The sequence below is a fragment of the Colobus angolensis genome, unplaced genomic scaffold (genome assembly GCF_000951035.1).
Source record: "Colobus angolensis palliatus isolate OR3802 unplaced genomic scaffold, Cang.pa_1.0 Scaffold199, whole genome shotgun sequence".
Lineage (NCBI taxonomy): Eukaryota > Metazoa > Chordata > Mammalia > Primates > Cercopithecidae > Colobus > Colobus angolensis.
This window is the reverse complement of record NW_012115143.1, coordinates 2,543,181-2,565,756: the sequence shown is the minus strand read 5'-3', so window position 1 is coordinate 2,565,756 and position 22,576 is coordinate 2,543,181. Positions and strand designations below refer to the sequence as shown.

At 40.3% G+C, this 22,576-nt stretch overlaps 1 protein-coding gene across 2 annotated transcripts in view; it reads right to left on the bottom strand.

Annotated features, from left to right (window-relative positions):
• The window catches only part of CTDSPL2 (CTD (carboxy-terminal domain, RNA polymerase II, polypeptide A) small phosphatase like 2), a 122,809-nt gene that overhangs the window by 50,307 nt on the left and 49,926 nt on the right, over positions 1-22,576 (bottom strand). For both annotated transcript variants that reach the window (XM_011941175.1, XM_011941176.1), the window contains exon 2: positions 20,565-20,774. In XM_011941175.1, the coding sequence (XP_011796565.1) occupies positions 20,565-20,750 (186 nt within the window). In that variant the 5' untranslated portion in view covers positions 20,751-20,774. The remainder of the gene's footprint in view (positions 1-20,564; positions 20,775-22,576) is intronic.

Sequence of the window (22,576 nt, the reverse complement as noted above, 5' to 3'; positions counted from 1 at the left end):
GCATGTCAATTCAAGACACGTTTTATTATTTTTATTTCTTTTTGAGACAGAGTCTCACTCTGCCACCTAGGCTAGAGTGCAGTCAATGGCTCGGCCTCCTGGGTTCAAGCAATTCTCCTGCCTCAGCCTCCCAAGTAAGGATTACAGATGCCTGCCACCACACCCAGCTAATTTTTGTATTATTAGTAGAGACGGAGTTTTGCCGTGTTGGTCAGGCTGGTCTTGAACTCCTGACCTGAAATGATCTGCCTGCCTTGGCCTCCCAAAGTTCTGGGATTACAGGCCTGAGCCACCACGCCCAGATCAATCTAAGACATATTCTAAATTTAACAACTTAAAAAAAGAAGAAAAATTATATTATAAAACATTTGACAGAAACGTTTTTCATGTTAAAAGAAAATAGAATAACATTTAATGTAACCAAGAAAAAATGTGAGTTAAGGATTTTATATCCAGCAAAACTGATTTTTAAGCAGATAGGGCACTGTTATCAACATGCAAAAGCTCAGAATATGGTTCCCATGAGTCTTTGTCTTCTCAGAGTCTTGCTCTTCTCGCCCAGGCTGAAGTGCAGTGGCACAATCTCAGCTCACTGCAACTTCCACCTCCTGGGTTCAAGAGATTTTCCTGCCTCAGCCTCCAGAGCAGCTGGGATTACAGGGGCCTGCCACCACGCCGGGGAAATTTTTGTATTCTTTTTTTCAGTAGAGACGGGGTTTCACCATATTGGCCAGGCTGGTCTCGAACTCCTGACCTCAGGTGATCTGCCAGCCTCAGGCTCCCAAAAGTGCTGGGATTACAGGCATCAGCCACCGCACTCAGCCCCATCAATCTTTTCCAAGGAATTCACTACAAAAATGAGCTTCAGACAATGAAGCTAAGACTAAGCATAAACATTAAGCACATCAAACGGATGGAGAACCTGTAGAACTAAGACAAATTTGAACGAAGGATAGCATGTAATGAGTATGTGCTCAAAAAATGTACATATAAAACTAAGAAAATTGGTGAGAGATACATACTAAATGAAGTTCTGCAGGCATCCGATAAACAGTACCAGATAAAATCCTAAATGCATTAAGGAGTGAACACTATAATGGAAAATATGTGAATACATAGAAAAGGTCTTTATGTTAAGTACTTTTTTTTTTCTTAGACTAAGTTTCGCTCTTGTTGCCCAGGCTGGAGTGCAATGGCACAATCTCGGCTCACTGCAATCTCCGCCTCGCAGGTTCAAGCCATTCTCCTGCCTCAGCCTCCCAAGCAGCTGGGCTTACAGGCAAGTGCCATCATGCCCAGCTAATTTTTTGTATTTTTAGTAGAGACAGGGTTTTTCCATGTTGGTCAGGCTGGTCTCGAACTCTCGACCTCAGGTGATGTGCCTGTTGTGGCCTCTCAAAGTGGTGGGATTACAGGCATGAGCCACCGTGCCTGGCAAATACTTTTTTTTTTAAAGACAGGCTCTTGCCCTGTCACCAAGGCTGGAGTGCAATGGCTCAATCTTAGCTAACTGCAGCCCCAACCTCCCAGGCTCAAGTCATTCTTCCACCTTAGCCTCCCAAGTAGCTGGAACTACAGGCACACACCACCAAGTCCAGCTAATTAAAAACAATCTTTTTTTTTTTTTTTTTTAGGATGGAGTCTCGCTCTGTCATCCAGGCTGGAGTACAGTGGTGGAATCTTAGCTCACTGCCAGCTACGCCTCCTGGGTTCACGCCATTCTCCTGCCTCAGCCTCCTGAGTAGCTAGGACTACACAGGCGCCCACCACCACGCCGGGCTAATGTTTTGTATTTTTAGTAGAGACGGGGTTTCACCATGTTAGCCAGGATGGTCTTGATATCCTGACCTCGTGATCCGCCCGCCTTGGCCTCCCAAAGTGCTGTGATTACAGGCGTGAGCCACCGTGCCCGGCAAAAAACAAAATTTTTTTGTAGAGTTGGGGTTTTGCTATGTTGCTCAGGCTGGTCTGGAACTCCTGAGATCGAGTGATCCACCCACCTTGGCCTCCCAAAGTACTGGGATCACAGGTATGAGCCACCTGTGCCTGGCCCCCTTTCCCCCGCTTTTTATTAAAGACAGGGTCTTGCTCTGTCACTCAGGCTACAGTGTAGTGGCACAATCTCACCTCACTGCAGCCTTTGTCTCCTGGGATCAAGTGATCCTCCCACCTCAGCCTCTGAAGCAGCTGGGACAACAGGTTACGTGTAGCACCACGCTCAACTAATTTGTTTTTTTCAAATTTTTTTAAAAGACGAGGTCTCACTATGTTGCCCAGGTTGGCCTTGAAAGCCTGGGCTCAAGTAATCCTTTCACCACAGCCTTCCAATCCCAGGATTAAAGGCGTAAGCCACGGTGCCCAACCTTGTGTGGGGCACTTCTACTGTGCTCTTACTAATTATCTAGTTATACCTGCTATAATCTCTGTCACTTCATTATGATTTAGTAAATTATTATTTTGCAATTTCAAAATTTTCTATATAAAGTAATGCATCACATAACTGGAATATGTTTTGAGAAAAGAATCTTTAGCGATTTCATCACTGTACAATCATATCGTGTACTTACACAAACCAAGATGATATTGTCTACCACACACCTATTGCTCCTAGGCAACCCACCTGCTCAGCATGCTACCGTACTGAATACTGTAGGGAATTATAACAAAATGTTAAGTACTCATGTACCTAAACACAGAAAAAAGTACAGTAAAAATATGGTATTATAACCTTATGAGACCATAAGGTGGTCCATGCTGACCTAAATATCATTATGTGGCACATGACTATATATATACACATATGTGAAAACACAGGAAGAGTATTCTTCTGGTTTTGCTTTGCAATAATATATTTATTTAAAATACATTTATTTCTAAATTTTAAGTTTTACATAAAAGTTATTTCAGAATTTAGTAATATTTTAAAATAAAATTTGTGGCTGGGCACAGTGGCTCATGCCTGTAACCCCAACACTTTGGAAGGCCAAGGTGGGTGGATCACAAGGTCAGGAGATCAAGACCATCCTGGCTAACAAGGTGAAACCCCATCTCTACTAAAAAATACCAAAAATTAGCTGGGCATGGTGGCAGGTGCCTGCAGTCCCAGCTACTCTCGGGAGGCTGAGGCAGGAGAATGGCGTGAACCCAGGAGGCAGAGCTGGCAGTGAGCCGAGATCATGCCACTGCACTCCAGCCTGGGTAACAGAGCAAAGACTCCGTCTCAAAAAATAATAATAATAAAAAGTAACTTTTTAATACTTAATAATGAATCATTAGATAAAAACAGGGAGGTTAGAAGAGCTGTGATTTCAATCCATTGCTGCACTGCTGAAAAATAAGAAACTGACATATCAGGATTCTCTGACTCACAAAGCAGTAAATCTATTCCAGAGACTCTAGATGCAATTGTAAATAAGAAATGAAAGCATGATAAAGATATCTTCCTTTTGGCCTCATAAGGTTGTCTTATTACATCTTACATAATAAAACATACTTAAATAGATGAGACATATTTAAATGGTGACAATTTAGTATACTGTCATTTGAGAATCACTCAGAGTTTTTTAAAAAGGAATTTAGTATTTTAAATATATACATAATGAGTTCTTTAAAAGCAAAAACTGGTTATAGTTTTTCAAACTAAAAATGAAAAAGCCTCTGAAGAATCTTAAAGAGTAAGTTATCATACTGCATTGGTTGAAAAGGGGTAAACAATATCAGAGAGAGAAATCTTTGCATAGTAGATAGTGCTGAAAGTCTGCTAGATAAAAAGTCAATAAAAGAAACATGCCCTCCCACTTTCCAATGCTAAGTTAAATCCACTGAATGAAATATTTATCTGCAAACATAAAAAAGTAAGTATTATCTAGTATGTAGAGAATTGTACTTCTGTGCCTTATTAATGTGGCCGGATTTGGTATCTTGCCTGCATGTATTTATTTGATACCAGCACCAACTAATTATCAAAGATTTTTGTTACTGTGAATGCATGGTAACAAACACAAGTGGTGAATCTATTGATTGACTGATTGATTGATTGTCTTTCAGTCCATTCTGGAACAACTTCTGTTAACATTTGTGCTAGCTATGCAAGAGCAACGGTGTATATAGTAACTGGCACCTTAAGACAAATCAAGGCACTGAAACCCAATAGTCATTGTATTCTTTTTTTTCCTGAGATGGAGTCATCCAGGCTGGAGTGCAATGGCACGATCCTGGCTCACAGCAACCTCCACCTCCCGGGTTGAAGCAATTCTCCTGCCTCAGCCTCCCAAGTAGCTGGGATGACAGGCATGTGCCACCATGCCTTGTTAATTTTTATATTTTTAGTAGAGGTGGAGTTTCACTATGTTGACCAGGCTGGTCTCGATCTCTTGACCTCAGGTGATCTGCCTGCCTCAGCCTCCCAAAGTGCTGGAATTACAGGCGTGAGCCACCAAGCACGGCCCACTGTATTCTTTATTGCCATGCTTAGCAAGTTGGGAGAGCCAGTTCCTCTTAAGAAAGTTCTCTCTTCTTTTTTAAAACAAAGACTGGAGGCTGGAGGGCAGTGGTGTGATCTCGGCTTACTGCAACCTCCGCCTCCCAGGTTCAAGCGATCGCCCACCTCAGCCTCCTGAGTAGCAGGGACTACAGATGTGTGCCACCATGCCCAGTTAATTTTTTGTATTTTAGTAGAGATAGGGTTTCACCATGTTGCCCAAGCTGGTCTTGAACTTCTGAGCTCAGGCAATCCATCCTCTGCCCTCCTCGGCCTCCCAAAGTGCTAGGATTACAGGCGTGAGCCACCGCACCCAGCCTCAAGAAAGTTCTTGCTGAAGCCGTAAAACTGTTAAATTTAGGTCTTTATACATGGCTCACTCCTGCACTTTGGGAGGGCGAGGCAGGTAGCCTGCCTGAGCCCAGAAGTTGGAGACCAGCCTGCGCAACATGATGAAACATCATCTCTTATAAAATACAAAAATTAGCCAGGTGTGGTGATGCAAACCTGTAGTCCCAGCTAGCTGAGGCGTGAGGATCACCTGAGCCTGGGAAATGGAAGTTAAAATAATGCAAGTTAAAAACAGTAAGATACTCTATCCCTGCAGAAAGACTAAAGTTAAAAAGACAGTATCAAATACTGGTAAGAATGTAAGCAAGGGAAACTGTTTGAAACTGCTAAATGGAATGTTAGATGGTGAAACAGCTGGGCAGTTTCTCAAAAGTAAAAAAGTGTCTTCAACAAATGGTATTGGGACTTAATGAAAATGAACGTGCAAAATAATGAAGATGACTCCTCACCTCACACCATCTATAAAGATTAACTCAAATGTATCAAAGAGCTAAAAGTATAAAACTCATATAAGAAAATCTAGGGATAAATCTTTGTCACCTTGATTTTGCCAATAGTTTCTCGGATATAACACCAAAGGCACAAGCAACAAAATAAAAAATAAACAAAGTGGACTTCATCAAAATTTAAAAGTTCTGTGTTTCAGAAGGGGTCCACAGAATAGAAGAAAACATCTGCATATCTCTGAAAAGGGACTTGTATCTAGATTATATCAAGAACTCTTGGCTGGGTGTGGTGGCTCACACCTGTAATCCCAGCACTGTGGGAGGTCAAGGAGGGCCAATCTCTTAAGCCCAGGAGTTTGATACCAGCCTGGGCAACATGGTGAAATCCTGTCTCTACCAAAAATACAAAAATTAGGTCTGGCGTGGTGACTCAAACCTGTAATCCCAGCACTTTGGAAGGCCAAAGCGGGCAGATCACCTGAGGTCAGGAATTTGAGATCAGCCTGGGCAGCACGGTGAAACAAAAAATGAGCCAGGCATGGTGGTGGCGCCTGTGGTGGTGGCGCCTGTGGTCCCAGCTACTCGGGAGGCTGAGGCAGGAGAATGGCGAATGGCGGGAACCCGGGAGGTGGAGCTTGCTGTGAGCCAAGATGGCGCTGCTCACTCCAGCCTGGGCCACAGAGCCATACTCTTGTCTCAAAAATAAAAATAAAATAAAATAAATAGTTGGACGTGGTAGCACGTGCCTGTAATCCCAGGTACTCAGGGGGCTGAGGCAGGGGAATCGCTTGAACACAGGAGGTAGAAGTTGCAGTGAACAGAGATTGCGCCACTGCACTCCAGCCTGGGTGACAAAGTGAGACTATCTCCAAAAGAGGGCAGGGGAATTAGCTGGGCGTAGTGGAATATGCCTGTAGTCTCAGCTACTCAGGAGGGTGAGGTGGAAGTATCACTACAGCCCAGGAAGCAGAGGTTGCAATGAACCGAGATCATGCAAAAACAAACAAACAAACCAAAAAAACAAAAAAAAAACACAAAAAAAAACCTCTTACAACTCAATAATAAAAATAATAAAATTAAAATACCAGACATTTCTCTAAAGAAGATATGTAAATGGCCAAGATGCACATTAAAAAGATGCTCAATACCATCAGTCATTAGGGAAATGCAAATCGAAACCACCACATACTGCTTCACACTCACCAGGATGGCTATAATAAAAAAGACAAAAAATTTCAAGTGTTGATTGTCCTCAAGACAACTGGAATCCTCATATTTTGCTAGTGGGACTGTAAAATGGTGCAACCACTTTGGAAAACAGTCTGGCAGTTCCCTTAAAAAGCTAAACACAAAGTTATCGTATAATCCAGCAATTCAAGCTCCTACCCAAGACAATCGAAAATAGATGTCCATACAAAAATGTATACATGAATGTTCACAGCATTCTTCATATAGTCAAAATATGAAAATAACCCAAATGTTCATTAATTGATAAATGGATAATCAAAATGTGGTATAGCCATACAACAGAATATTACTTGGCAATAAAAAGGAAATACTGATATAATACATGCCACAACATGGATGTACTTTGTTTTTTCTTTTTTTTTTAAATTTTTTTTTTTTTTTTTTGAGACGGAGTCTCACTCTGTCACCCAGGCTGGAGTGCAGTGGCCCGATCTCAGCTCACTGCAAGCTCCGCCTCCCGGGTTTACGCCATTCTCCTGCCTCAGCCTCCCGAGTAGCTGGGACTACAGGCGCCCGCCACCTCGCCCGGCTAGTTTTTTCTATTTTTAGTAGAGACGGGGTTTCACCGTGTTAGCCAGGATGGTCTCGATCTCCTGACCTAGTGATCCGCCCGTCTCGGCCTCCCAAAGTGCTGGGATTACAGGCTTGAGCCACCGCGCCCGGCCTTTTTTAAAAATTTTTATTCAGTGTCCCAGGACACAGCCCCAGGAGATCCTGAGAACAAACACACCATGGATGCACTTTGAAAACATGCTAAGTGAAAGAAGCCAGACATAATAGACTATGGTTTCATTTACATGAAATGTCCAAAATACAGCGAAATCCATAAAGACAGGAAGCAGATTAGTGACTGCTTAGGGCTAGAGAGGAACGGGGAATTTAGGAACTAGAGGTCTCTTTTGAGGGTGATGAAAATATTCTAAAGTTAAGGCAATGGTTGCACAATTCTGTGCATGTACTAAAAGCTACTGAATTTATACTTTAAATGAATGAATGAATTATACTACTATACAACATAATACTGTGCCTATACTTTACTATATTATATATTTAAAGTTTTCTAAGACAGTAGATCATAATAATAAAGGGGCAGGGTAAACTCTGGTAGGTGACAGATACATTTATGGCCTTGATGATGCTGATGGTTTCACAGGAATATACTTATTCCCAAACTCATAGAGCTGTATACATTAAGTGAGTACGGCTTTTTATATCAAAAAACAGTAAGTAAATAAAAGCTTCTACATTCCAAAAAAATGGGTTAATTTTCTGGGTATGTAAATTATATCTCAATAAAGCTGCTACAAAGAAGTTAAGCATACATCTTATGATCCAGCAATATCTATCTTATTTATCCAAATATCTGTAACTTTATTTATAATAGCCAAAAAACAGAAACAACTTAAATAGACAAATTGTGGTAGACTCACACACAGGAATACTACTCCGGGAGCAGAGGGGAAGGAATAAACTATAGATACATGTGGTAACGCAGAAGAAACCAAAAACTGTATGTTGTGTGTGTGAAGGAAGCAAGATACACTGATTATAATCCTATGAAACTCTATCTATAATGACAGAAAGATCAGTGGTTGTCTCAGGTGGTGTTGGATATAAAATAAGGATACTTTTTGGTCATGTGTATAGCTGTCAGAATTCAAGAAAACATACATTTTGAACAGGTGTATTTTATTGGGTTTAAGGTTGTTTATTGAGAAGTCAATATAGGAGGATAAATAAAATTCTAAAAAATAGATAGTTCACCCAAATGACAGGAAAAGAAAAGAGAAACAAAAGATGGGACAAATCCAGAATACACAGTAAGATAGAAGACTTTAAACTCAAACATATTAATAATAACATTAAATATAAAGAGACAAAATATGCCAATGTAGGCCGGGCACAGTGGCTCATGCCTATAATCCCAGCACTTTAGGAGGCCAAGGAAGGTGGATCGTCTGCAATCAGGAGTTCAAGACCAGTCTGGCCAACATGGTAAAACACTGTCTCTACTAAAAACATAAAAATTAGCTGGGTGTGGTGGCAGGCGCCTGTAATCCCAGCTACTAGGGAGGCTGAGGTAGAATTGCTCGAATCCAGGAGTCGGAGGTTGCAGTGAGCCAAGATTGCACAACTGCACTCCACTGAGGGCAACAGAGCGAGACTCTGCCTTTAAAAAAAAAAAAAAAAAGCCAACGTAAATATATATGTACACAGGTTTCATAAAGGCTGGAAAAAGATATATCATGCAAATACTAAGTAAGAAAACTGTCTGGCTCTATCAATATTAAAATAAACTTCAAGGCCAGGCACAGTGGCTCACGCCTGTAATCCCAGCACTTTGGGAGGCCGAGGAGGGCAGATCACAAGGTCAGGAGATCGAGACCATCCTGGCTAACATGGTGAAACCCTGTCTCTAATTAAAAAAAAAAAATACAAAAAATTAGCCGGGCATGGTGGTGGGCGCCTGTAGTCCCAGCTACTCGGAAGGCTGAGGCAGGAGAATGGCGTGAACCCGGGAGGCGGAGCTTGCAGTGAGCCGAGATCGCGCCACTGCACCTCCAGCCTGGGCGGCAAGCGAGACTCTGTCTCAAAAAAAAAAAATAAACTTCAAGACTGATATTACTAGAGAGAATGAGATATATCACAATGTTAACAAGTCATACAATTATAAATACATGAAGCTTCAACATACATGAAGCAAATATTGACAGATAAGCGAAGTAGACAAATGCATAAAAATAGGTGATTTTAACATCCTTCTCTTAATAACCAATAAAACAAGCACATTAAATAAATAAGACAACTATGCAGTTGCCATTCTTTTGTTTCTTTACTTCCTTAATAAACTTGCTTTCACTTTAAAAGAAGATATAGAAAATTAGAATATTATCAACCAATTGGATCTAATTGATATTTATAGAATACTGCACTGAACAACTCCAAAATACACATATATTCCCAAATACATATAGAACATTCAACAAGATAGACTACATGCTAGTAAGTACCAAAAATTACCAAAGAAATCAAATTATACAGAGTATATTAATATTCTTGAATCAAAATGAATAATCCATGGGTCAAAACATATCACAAGAAAAATAAAATAATAAAAAATAATGTATCAAAATGTATGGCATACAGAGAAAGGAGTACTTTAAAATTCACACCTTTAAATACCTGTATTAAAAAAAAAGAAAAGTGTAAAATTAATGTTCTAACCAAGGAACTAGCAAGCTACAGCCATAGGCAAAATTCAGCACACTAATTGTTTCACATGGGCAAGAAAGTAAAAACCTTTTTTTTTGTACTTATAAATAGTTGGAGGAAAATATATATATAAAAAAAATTTCATGGCACACGAAAACTACATGAAATTCAAATACAGTAGTTCTCCCTTAATGCTCATGTGATACCTTTCAAAACCCTCCAGTGGTTGCCTGAAACCACAGATAGTACCAAACACTATATATACTGTGTTTTCCTCCATATATACATACCTATGATAAACCCTGAATTATAAATTAGACACAGTAAGAGATTACCAATAAAACAGAACAATTATCAGCATCACTAGTCTTATACTCTGGGGCCATTATTAAGTAAAATAAGGATTAACTGAATACAAACAGCCTGGTATCTACACAGCTGATCTGATAAAAAAAGAAAGCTACTGAGTGACTAACAGGAGTACAGCATATACATATGGATACTTGGGCAAAGGGATGATTAATGTCCCAGTTGGGATGGAGCAGGAATGATGCAAGATTTTACCATGCTACTCAGAAAGGTGTCTAATTTAAAACTTATTAATTATTTCTGAAATTTTCCATTTAGTATTTTCAGACGCTGGTGACCACAGGTAACTAAAACTACGGAAAGCAAAGCCAAAGATAGGGGGAACTACTGTACCAGTGTCCAAAGCCATGTTCATTCATTTATGTAGCTGTCTACAGTGGCAGTTGAATAATAGCTGCAGCAGAGACAATATTGTCCACAAAGCCTAAAATATTTCTTACTTGAAATGTTTACAGAAAAATTTTACTCATATCTGATTTAAGCTCTCATTTCTAGAAGCTACAAAAGTAAAAATCAGACTGAAAACAGAAAATATTGAAAACAGTGGAAATCAATTAAACAGAATCAACAGTTAATATTAAAAATCCCTTTGAACAAATAATGAAATTGATAAACCCAAGCAAGACTCATCAAAATAAAGATCAATAATAAATTATCTAGATCAGGAATGAAAAGAGGAGTACCACTACAAATCCTATAGACAGTATTAAATTAATAAGTACCGACAAAATATGATGTCAAATAAATCAACAACTTAAATTCCTTGAAAACATGTATGACTAAAACAAACAAGAAAGAGAAAAGTTTTGGCTGGGCGCGGTGGCTCAAGCCTGTAATCCCAGCACTTTGGGAGGCCGAGACGGGCAGATCACGAAGTCAGGAGATCGAGACCATCCTGGCTAACACGGTGAAACCCCGTCTCTACTAAAAATACAAAAACAAAATTATTTAAGCCGGGCGAGGTGGCGGGCGCCTGGAGTCCCAGCTACTCGGGAGGCTGAGGCAGGAGAATGGTGTGAACCCGGGAGGCGGAGCTTGCAATGAGCTGAGATCCGGCCACTGCACTCCAGCCTGGGCAACAGAGCGAGACTCCGTCTCAAAAAAAAAAAACAAAAAAAAAAAAAAGAAAGAGAAAAGTTAAATAATCTGATCTATGTTAGAGAAACTAAATTACAGTAAAAGATATCCCCCAAAGAAAATTCCAGTTACATTTTAGAAATCCCACTCCACAATTCACCAGTGAATTCTGCCAAATATTTAAGAATGAAATAATACCAAACACAAGCTTTCAGAAAAGAGGAGGAACAGTCCTCAACTTGTTTTATGGTACCAGCTTAATCTTAATCCCAAAATTTAAAAACATTACAAATCAAGACAAAACTACAGCACAAGATCCTCCATGAATACAGACATAAAAATTATTTTTAAAAAAATCCCCAGTAAATCAACTCCAAGTTATGATTTTCCATTAAAAAAAATTTATGTACTACTCTACATTAAAAGAATAAGAGGGGCCTGCCACAGTGGCTCACATCTGTTATCCCGGCACTTTGGAAGGCCAAGGTGAGTAGATCACTTGAAGTCAGGAGTTCAAGACCAGCCTGGTCAACATGGTAAAACCCCATCTCTATTAAAAACACAATTAGCCGGGCATGGTGCCACGTGCCTGTAACCCCAGTTACTTGGGAGGCCAAGGCAGGAGAACTGCTTGAACCCAGGAGGTGGAGGTTGTGGTGAGCTGAGATCACACCACTGTACTCCAGCCTGGGCAAGAGAATGAGACTCCACCTCAAATACATAAATAAATAAATAAATAAATAAATTATAAATAAATAAATAAAAGAGAATCTGAAGCCAAAAAGCCTTTAACAAAACTCAACAACATAATAAAAACATTTCACAAATAGGAATAGAATAGAACTTTCACAAACTAATAAAAGATAACTAAGAAAAACATCTAGCTAACATCATACCTAATGGTAAAACAAATTCTCTTCCCCTAAGGACAAGGCAAGGGCGTTGGCTCTTACGGATTCTACTCAACATGGTACTACAGATCCTAACCAATGTAATAAGTGAAGAAAAAAATAAGTCCCAGTGATGAGAAAGGGTAAGCAAAACTCTCATTATCTGGCATATGACATAATTATTTACACATAAAACAAGACAGAATCCTAGTTCCTTTAGTGGAGAACAGTATTTAGAAACCAAGATCTGGGTGCTATGTGCACACAGTTCAGCAGACAGAGCAAGGAAACAGAATCATGTGCCACACAATGTTTTGGTTAACGGCAGACCACATATAGAACAGTGGTCTCATAAGATGATAATACTCTATTTTTACTGTACCTTTCATATGTTTAGCTATGCTGAGAAACATAAAAACTAACCATCATGTTATAACTGCCTATGATAATCAGTACAGTAACATGCTGTACAGGTTTGTAGCCTAGGAGCAAAAGCTGTACCACATAGCCTAGATAACTAGTAGGATATACCATCTAGATTCACGTAAGTACTATGATATTCACATGATGACAAAATTGACAATTAAGGCATTTCAGATTGTCAAATGACATGACTAAATATAAATATATGCTTGTGTGTGTGGTGGTGGAAAGAGAATGAATGAATATGAATGAATCTTAAACTGTCATTTCCTCCATAAATTCAACCAGTTAGTCTGAGCTGACTTTTTTTCATTCCATAAGTGGAAATTACTTCAATTAATCAAGTAGTTAAAGAACACAACTAAAGAGACTTAATAAGGCCGGGCGTGGTGGCTCATGCCTATAATCCCATTTTGGGAGGCTGAGGCACGTGAATCACTTGAGGTCAAGAGTTCAAGACCAGCTTGGCCAACATGGTGAAACCCAATCTCTACTAAAAATAGAAAAAATTAGCCAGGCATGGTGGCACATGCCTGTAATCCCAGTTACTCAGGAAGCCGAGGCAGGAGAATCGCTTAAAACCAGGAAATGGAGGTCACAGTGAGCCAAGATCACACCACTGCACTCCAGCCTGGCTGACAGAGCAAGACTCCGTCAAAAAAAAAGAAAGGGGTAAAATTCCCAAATAAAACTACAAAGTTTGGCAAATCAGAGTTAAAGAGTTTGAACAAATGTCTTCATCTAATCATGTTTTTCTTTTTTATTTTTTTTTTTCTTGAGACGGAGTCTCGCTCTGTCGCCCGGGCTGGAGTGCAGTGGCCAGATCTTGGCTCACTGCAAGCTCCGCCTCCTGGGTTAACGCCATTCTCCTGCCTCAGCCTCCCTAGTAGCTGGGACTACAGGCTCCCGCTACCTCGCCCGGCTAGTTTTTTTGTATTTTTTAGTAGAGACGGGGTTTCACCGTGTTAGCCAGGATGGTCTCGATCTCCTGACCTCGTGATCCGCCCGTCTCGGCCTCCCAAAGTGCTGGGATTACAGGCTTGAGCCACCGCACCCGGCCCTAATCATGTTTTTCAAACTAAGAAATGCAATAATACCACTGATGTATTATCAAATCAATTTACATTAATACAATCACCTTCAGAAGAAACAAAACAGAAAAGAAAAATCAGAGTACATCACATAAATTAAGGGTGATTTTTGTTTCACATGTATTACCCATGTTTCTTTTTGTAGACCACAGTTAAAAGGTCTAAAAACAGGTATTTCATTAAAACTGCATTCATACGGAAATTTATGATCCTTAACTATAACAGCATTTAGTTAAGAATAGAGGAAAAGGTCATTTTGTTAAGGGGAAAACGCTGGAAATACCGTATTTGGAAAAATATAGAGATTCATGGTAGAAAACAAATATATTTCAGTTGTGAGGCCTTCAATTATGTATTAGAAATCTCATTGTGCTAAAAAGCAGAAAGGTTGCACATGAACAATTCCTGAATAATCTTGCTGATAATTTCATACATCTGAAGTCTTCGAATCACAAATCTGTATTTGAAAGAGACCAAAGATTTCGTACACACTGAATTGTGTCACCCCAAAATTTTATGTTGAAGCCCTAACCCGAATACTTCAGATTGTGGCCATATTTGAAGATAGGGCCTTTAAAAAGGTAATTAAAAGGGTTTTCTTGGCCAGGTGTGGTAGCTCACACCTGTAATCCCAGCACTTTGGGAAGCCACGGCGGGCAGATCACTTAAGGTCAGGAGTTCAAGACCAGCCTGGGCAACATGGTGAAACCCCATCTCTACTGAAAATACAAAATGTAGCCGGATGTGGTGGCACACGCCTGTAATTCCAGCTATCCAGGAGGCTGAGGCACGAGAAATCGCTTGAATTCACGAGACAGAGGTTGCAATGAGCTGATGGTGCCACTGCATTCCAGCCTGGGTGACAGAGTGAGACTCTGTCTTACATACACACACAAAAAAAGGAGGAGGATTTCTTCAGGTGGCCCCTAAAGAAGTATGACCAGTGTTCGTAAAGATGCAGACACAGACCATACACAGACCAAAGACTGACCGTGTGAGGGGCAGCCATCTATAAGTCAAGAACAGAGATGTAAGAAGGAAGCACGTTGGCCAACATCTTGTTCTTGGACTTCTAGACAGTGTCCAGCCACTTTGACAGAGAATAATAAAGGAGAAAGAATACAGATTATCAGTTAAATACATCTGGGTTTAAATCCTAGCAGTGTCACTTATTGGAGGTGCAGTAGTATATAGTGGTTAGGAGTGTAGGTAAACTAGGCTCCAGCATTGCCGCTTAAAACTAAGCAACTTCGCACAAGTTATTATTTAACTTCCTGGCCGGGCGCGGTGGCTCAAGCCTGTAATCCCAGCACTTTGGGAGGCCGAGACGGGCGGATCACGAGGTCAGGAGATCGAGGCCATCCTGGCTAACATGGTGAAACCCCGTCTCTACTAAAAAATACAAAAAACTAGCTGGGCGTGGTGGCAAGCGTCTGTAGTCCCAGCTACACGGGAGGCTGAGGCAGGAGAATGGCATAAACCTGGGAGGCAGAGCTTGCAGTGAGCTGAGATCCGGCCACTGCACTCCAGCCCGGGCCACAGAGCAAGACTCTGTCTCAAAAAACAAAAAAAGAAATTATTATTTAACTTCCTTGTGCCTCAGTTTCCTCATTTGTAATATAAAAGTAACAGCTATCTCATATAGTTTGTAAGGCTTAAATTATTACACTTTATTATTTATTTATTTTTTGAGACGGAGTCTCGCTTTGTTGCCCAGGCTGGAGCGCAGTGGTGCGATCTTGGCTCACTGCAAACTTCACCTCCCGGGTTCATGCCATTCTCCTGCCTCAGCCTCCCAAGTAGCTGGGACTACAGGTGCCCGCCACCACGCCCAGCTAATTTTTTGTATTTGTAGTAAAGATGGGGTTTCACCATGTTAGCCAGGATGGTCTCAATCCCCTGACGTCGTGATCCGCCCGCCTCGGCCTCCCAAAGTGCCAGGATTACAGGCATGAGCCACCGCATCCGGCCAAATTATTACACTTTAAACACTGAGGACAGTGCTTGGCAAATAGTAACTGCTCAACAACTATAAGTAAGAGTTGTTGCGGGCATAATGGCACACGCCTGTAGTCCCAGCTACTTGGGAAGCTGAGACAGGAGAATCGCTTGAACCCAGGAGATGGAGGTTGCAGTGAGCCGAGATCAGGCCACTGCATTCCAGCCTGGGCAAGTTAAGAGTGAAACTGCGTCTCAAAAAAAAAAAAAAAGCAAAAGCTGTCGTATTGGTCTTCAATGTTATTTTTTAACCTGGGTAGGTTATTATTATAATTATTGTTACTATTGACAGTTCAAGTTACCTAAATTCACTAAGTTTCAGTTGTTCTCATCTATAAAACATCAAAAGATGGTTAATATTCAATAGGTTTTAGCTGTGAACTCCTACCCAAATTTTGAAAAAGACAATGACGCTGTATTTAAGATACATGCATAAGCAAGCATTGTCTAGATGCCCAACACAATTTTAGAATACGTGATGACCACATTGTAGATAAGAAAGCAACAATAATTAAAAGCCATATAAGCTCATTAAGACTAATATGTGACAAATTAACCTTATTATTTCTCCTAACACAGGATTAGTTGTCTGGGAAAAGACAACTGTGGTTTCACTCTGATTTCAGTAAAGCATTCAAATATTAATTTCAATAATAATCTTATAGAATACGATCTTTTAAAATCTGAGTTCAGTTACAGCACAATAAAGTGAATTTGTAGCTGTATGAAAAACCTTACCCAAAAATGTAATTAATAAATAAGACAGCCCAGTACAGTGGCTCACGTCTGTAATTCCAGCACTTTGGGAGGCCGAGGTGGGGAGATCACTTGTGGTCAGGAGTTCAAGACCTGCCTGGCCAACATGGCAAAATCTCGTCTCTACTAAAAATATAAAAATCAGCCAGGTATGGTGGCAGGCGTCTGTAGTCCCAGCTACTCGGGAGGCTGAGGCAGAAAAATCACTCGTACCCGAGAGGTGGAGGTTGCAGTGAGCCGACATTGTGCCACTGCATATCTTAATGTAACATCTTTGAGTAATGAGGCATTAATGAAATATCTTAGACTTAGTTAAAACAAAAAAAGAAACTTGGACAAAAATTTCTATAGAAAAATCCTCCTGAGTGGCTGGGTACAATGGCTCACGCCTGTAATCCCAGTACTTTGGCAGGTTGAAGCGGGCGATCACTTGAGGCCAGAAGTTCAAGACCAGCCTGGGCAACATGGTGAAACCCCATCTCTACAAAAATACAAAAATTAGCTGGGCATGGTGGCAAGCACTACTTGGGAGGCTGAGAAAAGAGGATTGCTTGAACCTGAAAGGCAGAGGTTGCAGTGAGCTGAGATCATGCCACTGCACTCCAACTTGGGCAAGGCTGGAGACCTTTTTTTTTATTTTTTTGAGACTCCGTCTCAAAAAAAAGTCCTGAGTGTTCTAGTTCAAGGGTTCCCAGCCCCTGGGCCATGGAATGGTACCAATCCATGGCCTGTTAGGAATGAGGCCACAGAGAAGGAGGTGAGCAGTGAGCCAGCAGGCACTACTGCATAAGCCCTATCTCCTGTCAGATCAGCAGCAGCAAATTCTCATAGGAGCACGAACTCTAGTGTGAATTGTGCATGCGAGTGATCTACATTGTGTGTTCCTTATGAGAATCTAATGCCTGATGATCTGATGTGGATTAATTTCATCCCAAAACCATTAACCAAACCCCACCCCAGCTGACCTGGTCCCTGGAAAAACTGTCTTCCCTGAAACCAGCTGCTGGTGCCAAAACGACTGGAGACTGCTGTTCTAGTAGACATGAGCCAAAATTTACTGACCAACAGAGATTAAGCTACTAAAGAAGGAAACAAAGTATAATTTAACATAAAACCACATTAACAGAAACAATCCAGCCAGGCGTAGTGGCTCACACTTTGAGAGGTCCAGGCGGGCAAACAGCTTGAGACCAGGAGTTTGTGACCAGCCTGGACAACATGGTGAAGCCTTGCCTCTACTAAAAAATACAAGGAATTAGCCAGACATACTGGCAAAAGCCTGTAGTTCCAGCTACTTGGGACGCCGAAATGGGGGCATCACCTGAGCCGGGAAGTCAAAGCTGCAGTGACCTGTGACTGTACAACTGCACTCTAGCCTGGGCAATAGGAGTGAAAGAAACAATTCACTGTCAAAAGAAGTATGCTGATCCTTGAACAAGCTGGGTTTGAATTGTATTGTTCCATGAATACACAAATTTTCTGCCACCTCTGCAACAGAAAGACCAACCCCTCCTCTTCCTCAGCCCAGAAGATAATGAGGATGAAGATCTTTTTTTTTTTTTTTTTGAGACGGAGTCTTGCTCTGTGGCCCAGGCTGGAGTGCAGTGGCTGGATCTCAGCTCACTGCAAGCTCCGCCTCCCGGGTTCACGCCATTCTCCTGCCTCAGCCTCCCGAGTAGCTGGGACTAGCTGGGACTACAGGCGACCGCCACCTTGCCCGGCTAGTTTTTTGTATTTTTTAGTAGAGACGGGGTTTCACCGTGTTAGCCAGGGTGGTCTCGATCTCCTGACCTTGTGATCCGCCCGTCTCGGCCTCCCAAAGTGCTGGGATTACAGGCTTGAGCCACCGCGCCCGGCTGGATGAAGATCTTTATAATGATCTACTTCCACTTAAATAGTAAACACATTTTCTCTCCCTTATGATTTTCTTAATAACATTTTCTTTTTTTCTAGCTTACTTTATTGTAAGAATACAGTATAAAGCCAGGTGAGATGGCTCACACCTGTAATACCAACACTTTGGCAGGCCAAATTGGGATGACTGCTTTGAGGTCAAGAGTTCAAGACCAGCCTGGGCAAGAAAAATGTGACCTAGTCTCTTTAAAAAAAAAAAAAAAAAAAGGAGGGAGAGAAATTTTAAAAATAGCTGGGCGTGGTGGTACATGCCTATAGTCCTAGCTACTCAGGAAGCTGAGATGGGAGGATCAACTGAGCTCAGGAGTTCAAGGCTGCAGTGAGATATGACAGTATTACTGCACTCCAGCCTAGGTAAGATACAGTAAGAACCTATCTAAAAAAATAGAATACAGTATAGAATACACATAACATACAAAATACGTGTTGAATGATTGTTTATGTTATTGGTAAAGTTCTGGTCAACAGGAGGTTATTAGTGTTAAGTTTTTGGAGAGTCAAAAGTTATATGTGGATTTCAACCACATGGGAGGGTCAGCATCCCTAAAATCCATTGTTGAAGGGTCAACTATAAATATGAATAAAATTCTGAAGACACAACAAAAACCTATCTTCACTTCTGGTTTTTATCTTTCATGAATAATAGATAAAGGTGACCAAGATGATGATAAATATCATATAATGTCATATAAGGAAAACTAGAAATAGCTGTCCTGTATTGACTGAAGGTTTGTACTTGCATATGTAAGGGAACACAGTATTTGTTTTCAAGTGGAAAAAATACAAAAAAGTAACATGAGAAAGCAAAAACATAAGGAGGCACTTTATGACAACTAGAGCTGCTCAGAAGAATGAAGTAATAATATGTAGCAAGGTTCCCATCAACAGAGGCTGATGACAACCCATTAGGAATTCATAGAGATGGAAATCTGGGTTTCTGGAAGCTACTTCATCTTTGTTATATGATAATACTAGAATATTTTCTCAGTTTACATAAATTCAGAAACTTTTCAAAATTTCTAATTACTTAAAATTAACAAAGAAATCATAGTACTAGAAACAAACAAAAACAAAAAATAAAACCACCAAAACAAAAATTAAAACCCTATGCAAACCAAGAATACTTCCAAATCTTGCCTAGTGACTCACAGTAATTAGGCTTTGTTAATTCTATTACAACAAAATCTATTCCTATGAACAAGTCAACTAGTAATTTATTTTTCTGCTTAAGAAAGTAATAAACTTCCATTATAATGAAAAATTTACCATGTAAATAATTATTCTAAGAAAGAACACAAAAATAGTAAAGTCATAAAAAAAATCTACACACAATAATACTATACATTGATAGAGTGCATTAAAATTGATCAAACAGAGGCCAGGCGCAGTAGCTCATGCCTGTAATCCCAGCACTTTGGGAGGCTGAGGCGGATGAATTACAAGGTCAGCAGATCGAGACCATCCTGGCCAACATGGTGAAACCCCATCTCTACTAAAAATACAAAAACTAGCTGGTGTGGTGGCACGCGCCTGTTGTCCCAGCTTTTCGGGAGGCTGAGGCAGGAGAATCACTTGAATCCAGGAGGTGGAGGCTGCAGTGAGCAGAGACTGAGCCACTGCACTCCAGCCTGGAGACAGAGCAAGACTCTGTCTCAAAATAAATAAATAAATAAATACAAAATAAAATAAAGTTGACCAAACTGCTTTTCTACCTGTTGTACCATCTAATCTGAAAACAACTCTGAGACAGATAAAGCAGTTGGTATCAGTGCCATTTTACTATCTTCCTGAGGCTCAGGGGGGTAAATGACTCTCTCTTTAGGTCAATCGAGTTGGTCCAGAATATGAATCTGGAGTACAAAACTCCTAGTCAGTGTCCATTCTCTCTTTTAGTAATGTTCTTTTCTCTTTTAATGAAGCAATACATCTTCATCATACAAATGTTAGAACTCGAACAGATGAGAGACATCACCTCCCTAGACAGTGAATATTAACAAGAAACTTTAACTTTTCTTTGAAAGAAAATGAAAGTAAAAGAAACAACTCAAGTAAAAGAACAAGGAAAAATTTATTTTGCTACCCACAATACTATGTTGAAAAAGCAGAAGGCTAAGTGGATTAGTTCAGTGGAACAAATAATGTTCTTCTTAAACTGCCATTAAATATTCTGCACATAAAACTCTTAGAAGTAAAATTAACACCAAAACGTAGATTTTGGTACACTACCAGATTTCCCCTCTATGCATGCTTAGAGAAAATATCATATTTTCACTTTTAATGATATGAAAGTATATGGTAAAATCATTACCTTAGGTGTGCTTCCTTTAATAAATTTTTTAATTGAAGACAACAAGCCGGTTTCATTCTTTGATGGTTTTTCTCCTCCTGAAGGCAGGCTATCATCAACCTCTGAATATTTCCTCTTTGCTCTGGCAGTGCGTTGTGTTTGGATTTGATTTGACTGCTGAGAAGCTTTCCGAGTTCTCAGCCTCATCTTTTATGGGTGCCACATGTAAAACTGTAAGATAAAAATAATAAATGTAATAAAAACATTAAAAGTTAATAAATTCAATCTTCTCTACCCAAATGTGACCAGCTTATATAATAAAAATATCTTGGCTAAAAAAACAAAAGTCCTAGACTCTAGGAGATTGCAGTAAGAAACTAACATTTTAAGTAAAAGGCATTATGCTTTATACTTTATTTATATTATCCCGAGTAACCTTCCCAACAACCTCTGAAATACTATAACATACCCTATGGGGCCGGGCGCGGTGGCTCAAGCCTGTAATCCCAGCACTTTGGGAGGCCGAGGCGGGTGGATCATGAGGTCAGGAGATCGAGACCATCCTGGCTAACATGGTGAAACCTCGTCTCTACTAAAAATACAAAAAAAAAAACTAGCCGGGCGTGGTGGCGGGCGCCTGTAGTCCCAGCTACTCGGAGGCTGAGGCGGGAGAATGGCGTGAACCCGGGAGGCGGAGCTTGCAGTGAGCCGAGATCGCGCCACTGCACTCCAGCCTGGGCGACACAGCAAGACTCCGTCTCAAAAAAAAACCAAAAAACAAAAAACATATCCTATGATCTAAAGTAAGGGTAACACCAAAGAGTGTGCATGCTCTTTACATAATACTATACTGCCTGCCAACGTTACTATTTGTTTAATCATTGATTCGACAAATATTTATTGCATACTTAGTCACATTCAAGGCACTGGGCCAGGTAAGCATTGAGTAAATAGTAAACAAGGAAGGGTTTTGCTTTTCTGGAACTCACCAGGTAGTGGAAAAGTAATGTCAGCCAATGAATGAATGAATTCCATGAGCACAATTCTAATAATTGACAATCACATAAGTGTAACAAAAGAATTTGGATCATTTTGAGAGTCCTATCTTACCATATTTAATGATATTTTTAAAACGATTCACATCAGAAAGAAAACATAAGGCTATTTATTCAAACTCTCTCGTTTTATAGGTAAGACAACTAATTGCTGGCAAAATTGTCCCAACACTTAGAATTAAAGACATAACTGAATTAGCATCTGTGAAACAGAATACAAAGAATACTAAACGAAGAATTAAGAGATATGAATATTAATCCTACTCCAATCATGGCTAATCTGTAGTCACTTAGTTATGTTTTATCAAATGTACAAAAAATATATTTACCTTACCATCCTGAGGCTCAAAATGAAAAAAGGATTAGGAAAGGCTATAATGTGCAAAGGACAATAAAGCTATTCACCACAGTGAATACATTCACAGAACACACTAACTCCATAAGCACTCTAAAATCTAAAGGTACAGAAATTCCTGGCAGAGATTAGAGTCTCAGAAATTGTTTTTATTAACTCAACAAAACAATCATAGAAAAAAAAAGAAACTTTTTTAAAATTAGAAACTATAGGCTGGGCACAGTGGCTCACACCTGTAACCCCAGCACTTTGGGAGGCCAAGGCAGGTGGCTCACCTGAGGTCAGGAGTTCGAGCACTCCAGCCTAGGCGACAAGAGCAAAACTCCATCTTAAAAGTAAAAACAACAAAAAAAAAGTAGAAACTGTGTGTGTGTGTGTATATCTACCTCAAATGCTTGTGTTCCCCACCCCCACCCCGCCAAAATTCATGTTGATACCTAATCCCTAATGTGATGGTGTTTGGAGGTGAGGCCGTTGTGAGGTGATTAGGTCATGAGGGCAGAGCCCGAATGAACTAAATCAGTGCCCCTATAAAAGAGGCCCCAGAGAGATGCCTAGCCCCTTCCACTATGACATTACAGTAAGAAGACAGTGATCCAGTGAAACCCCGTCTCTACTAAAAA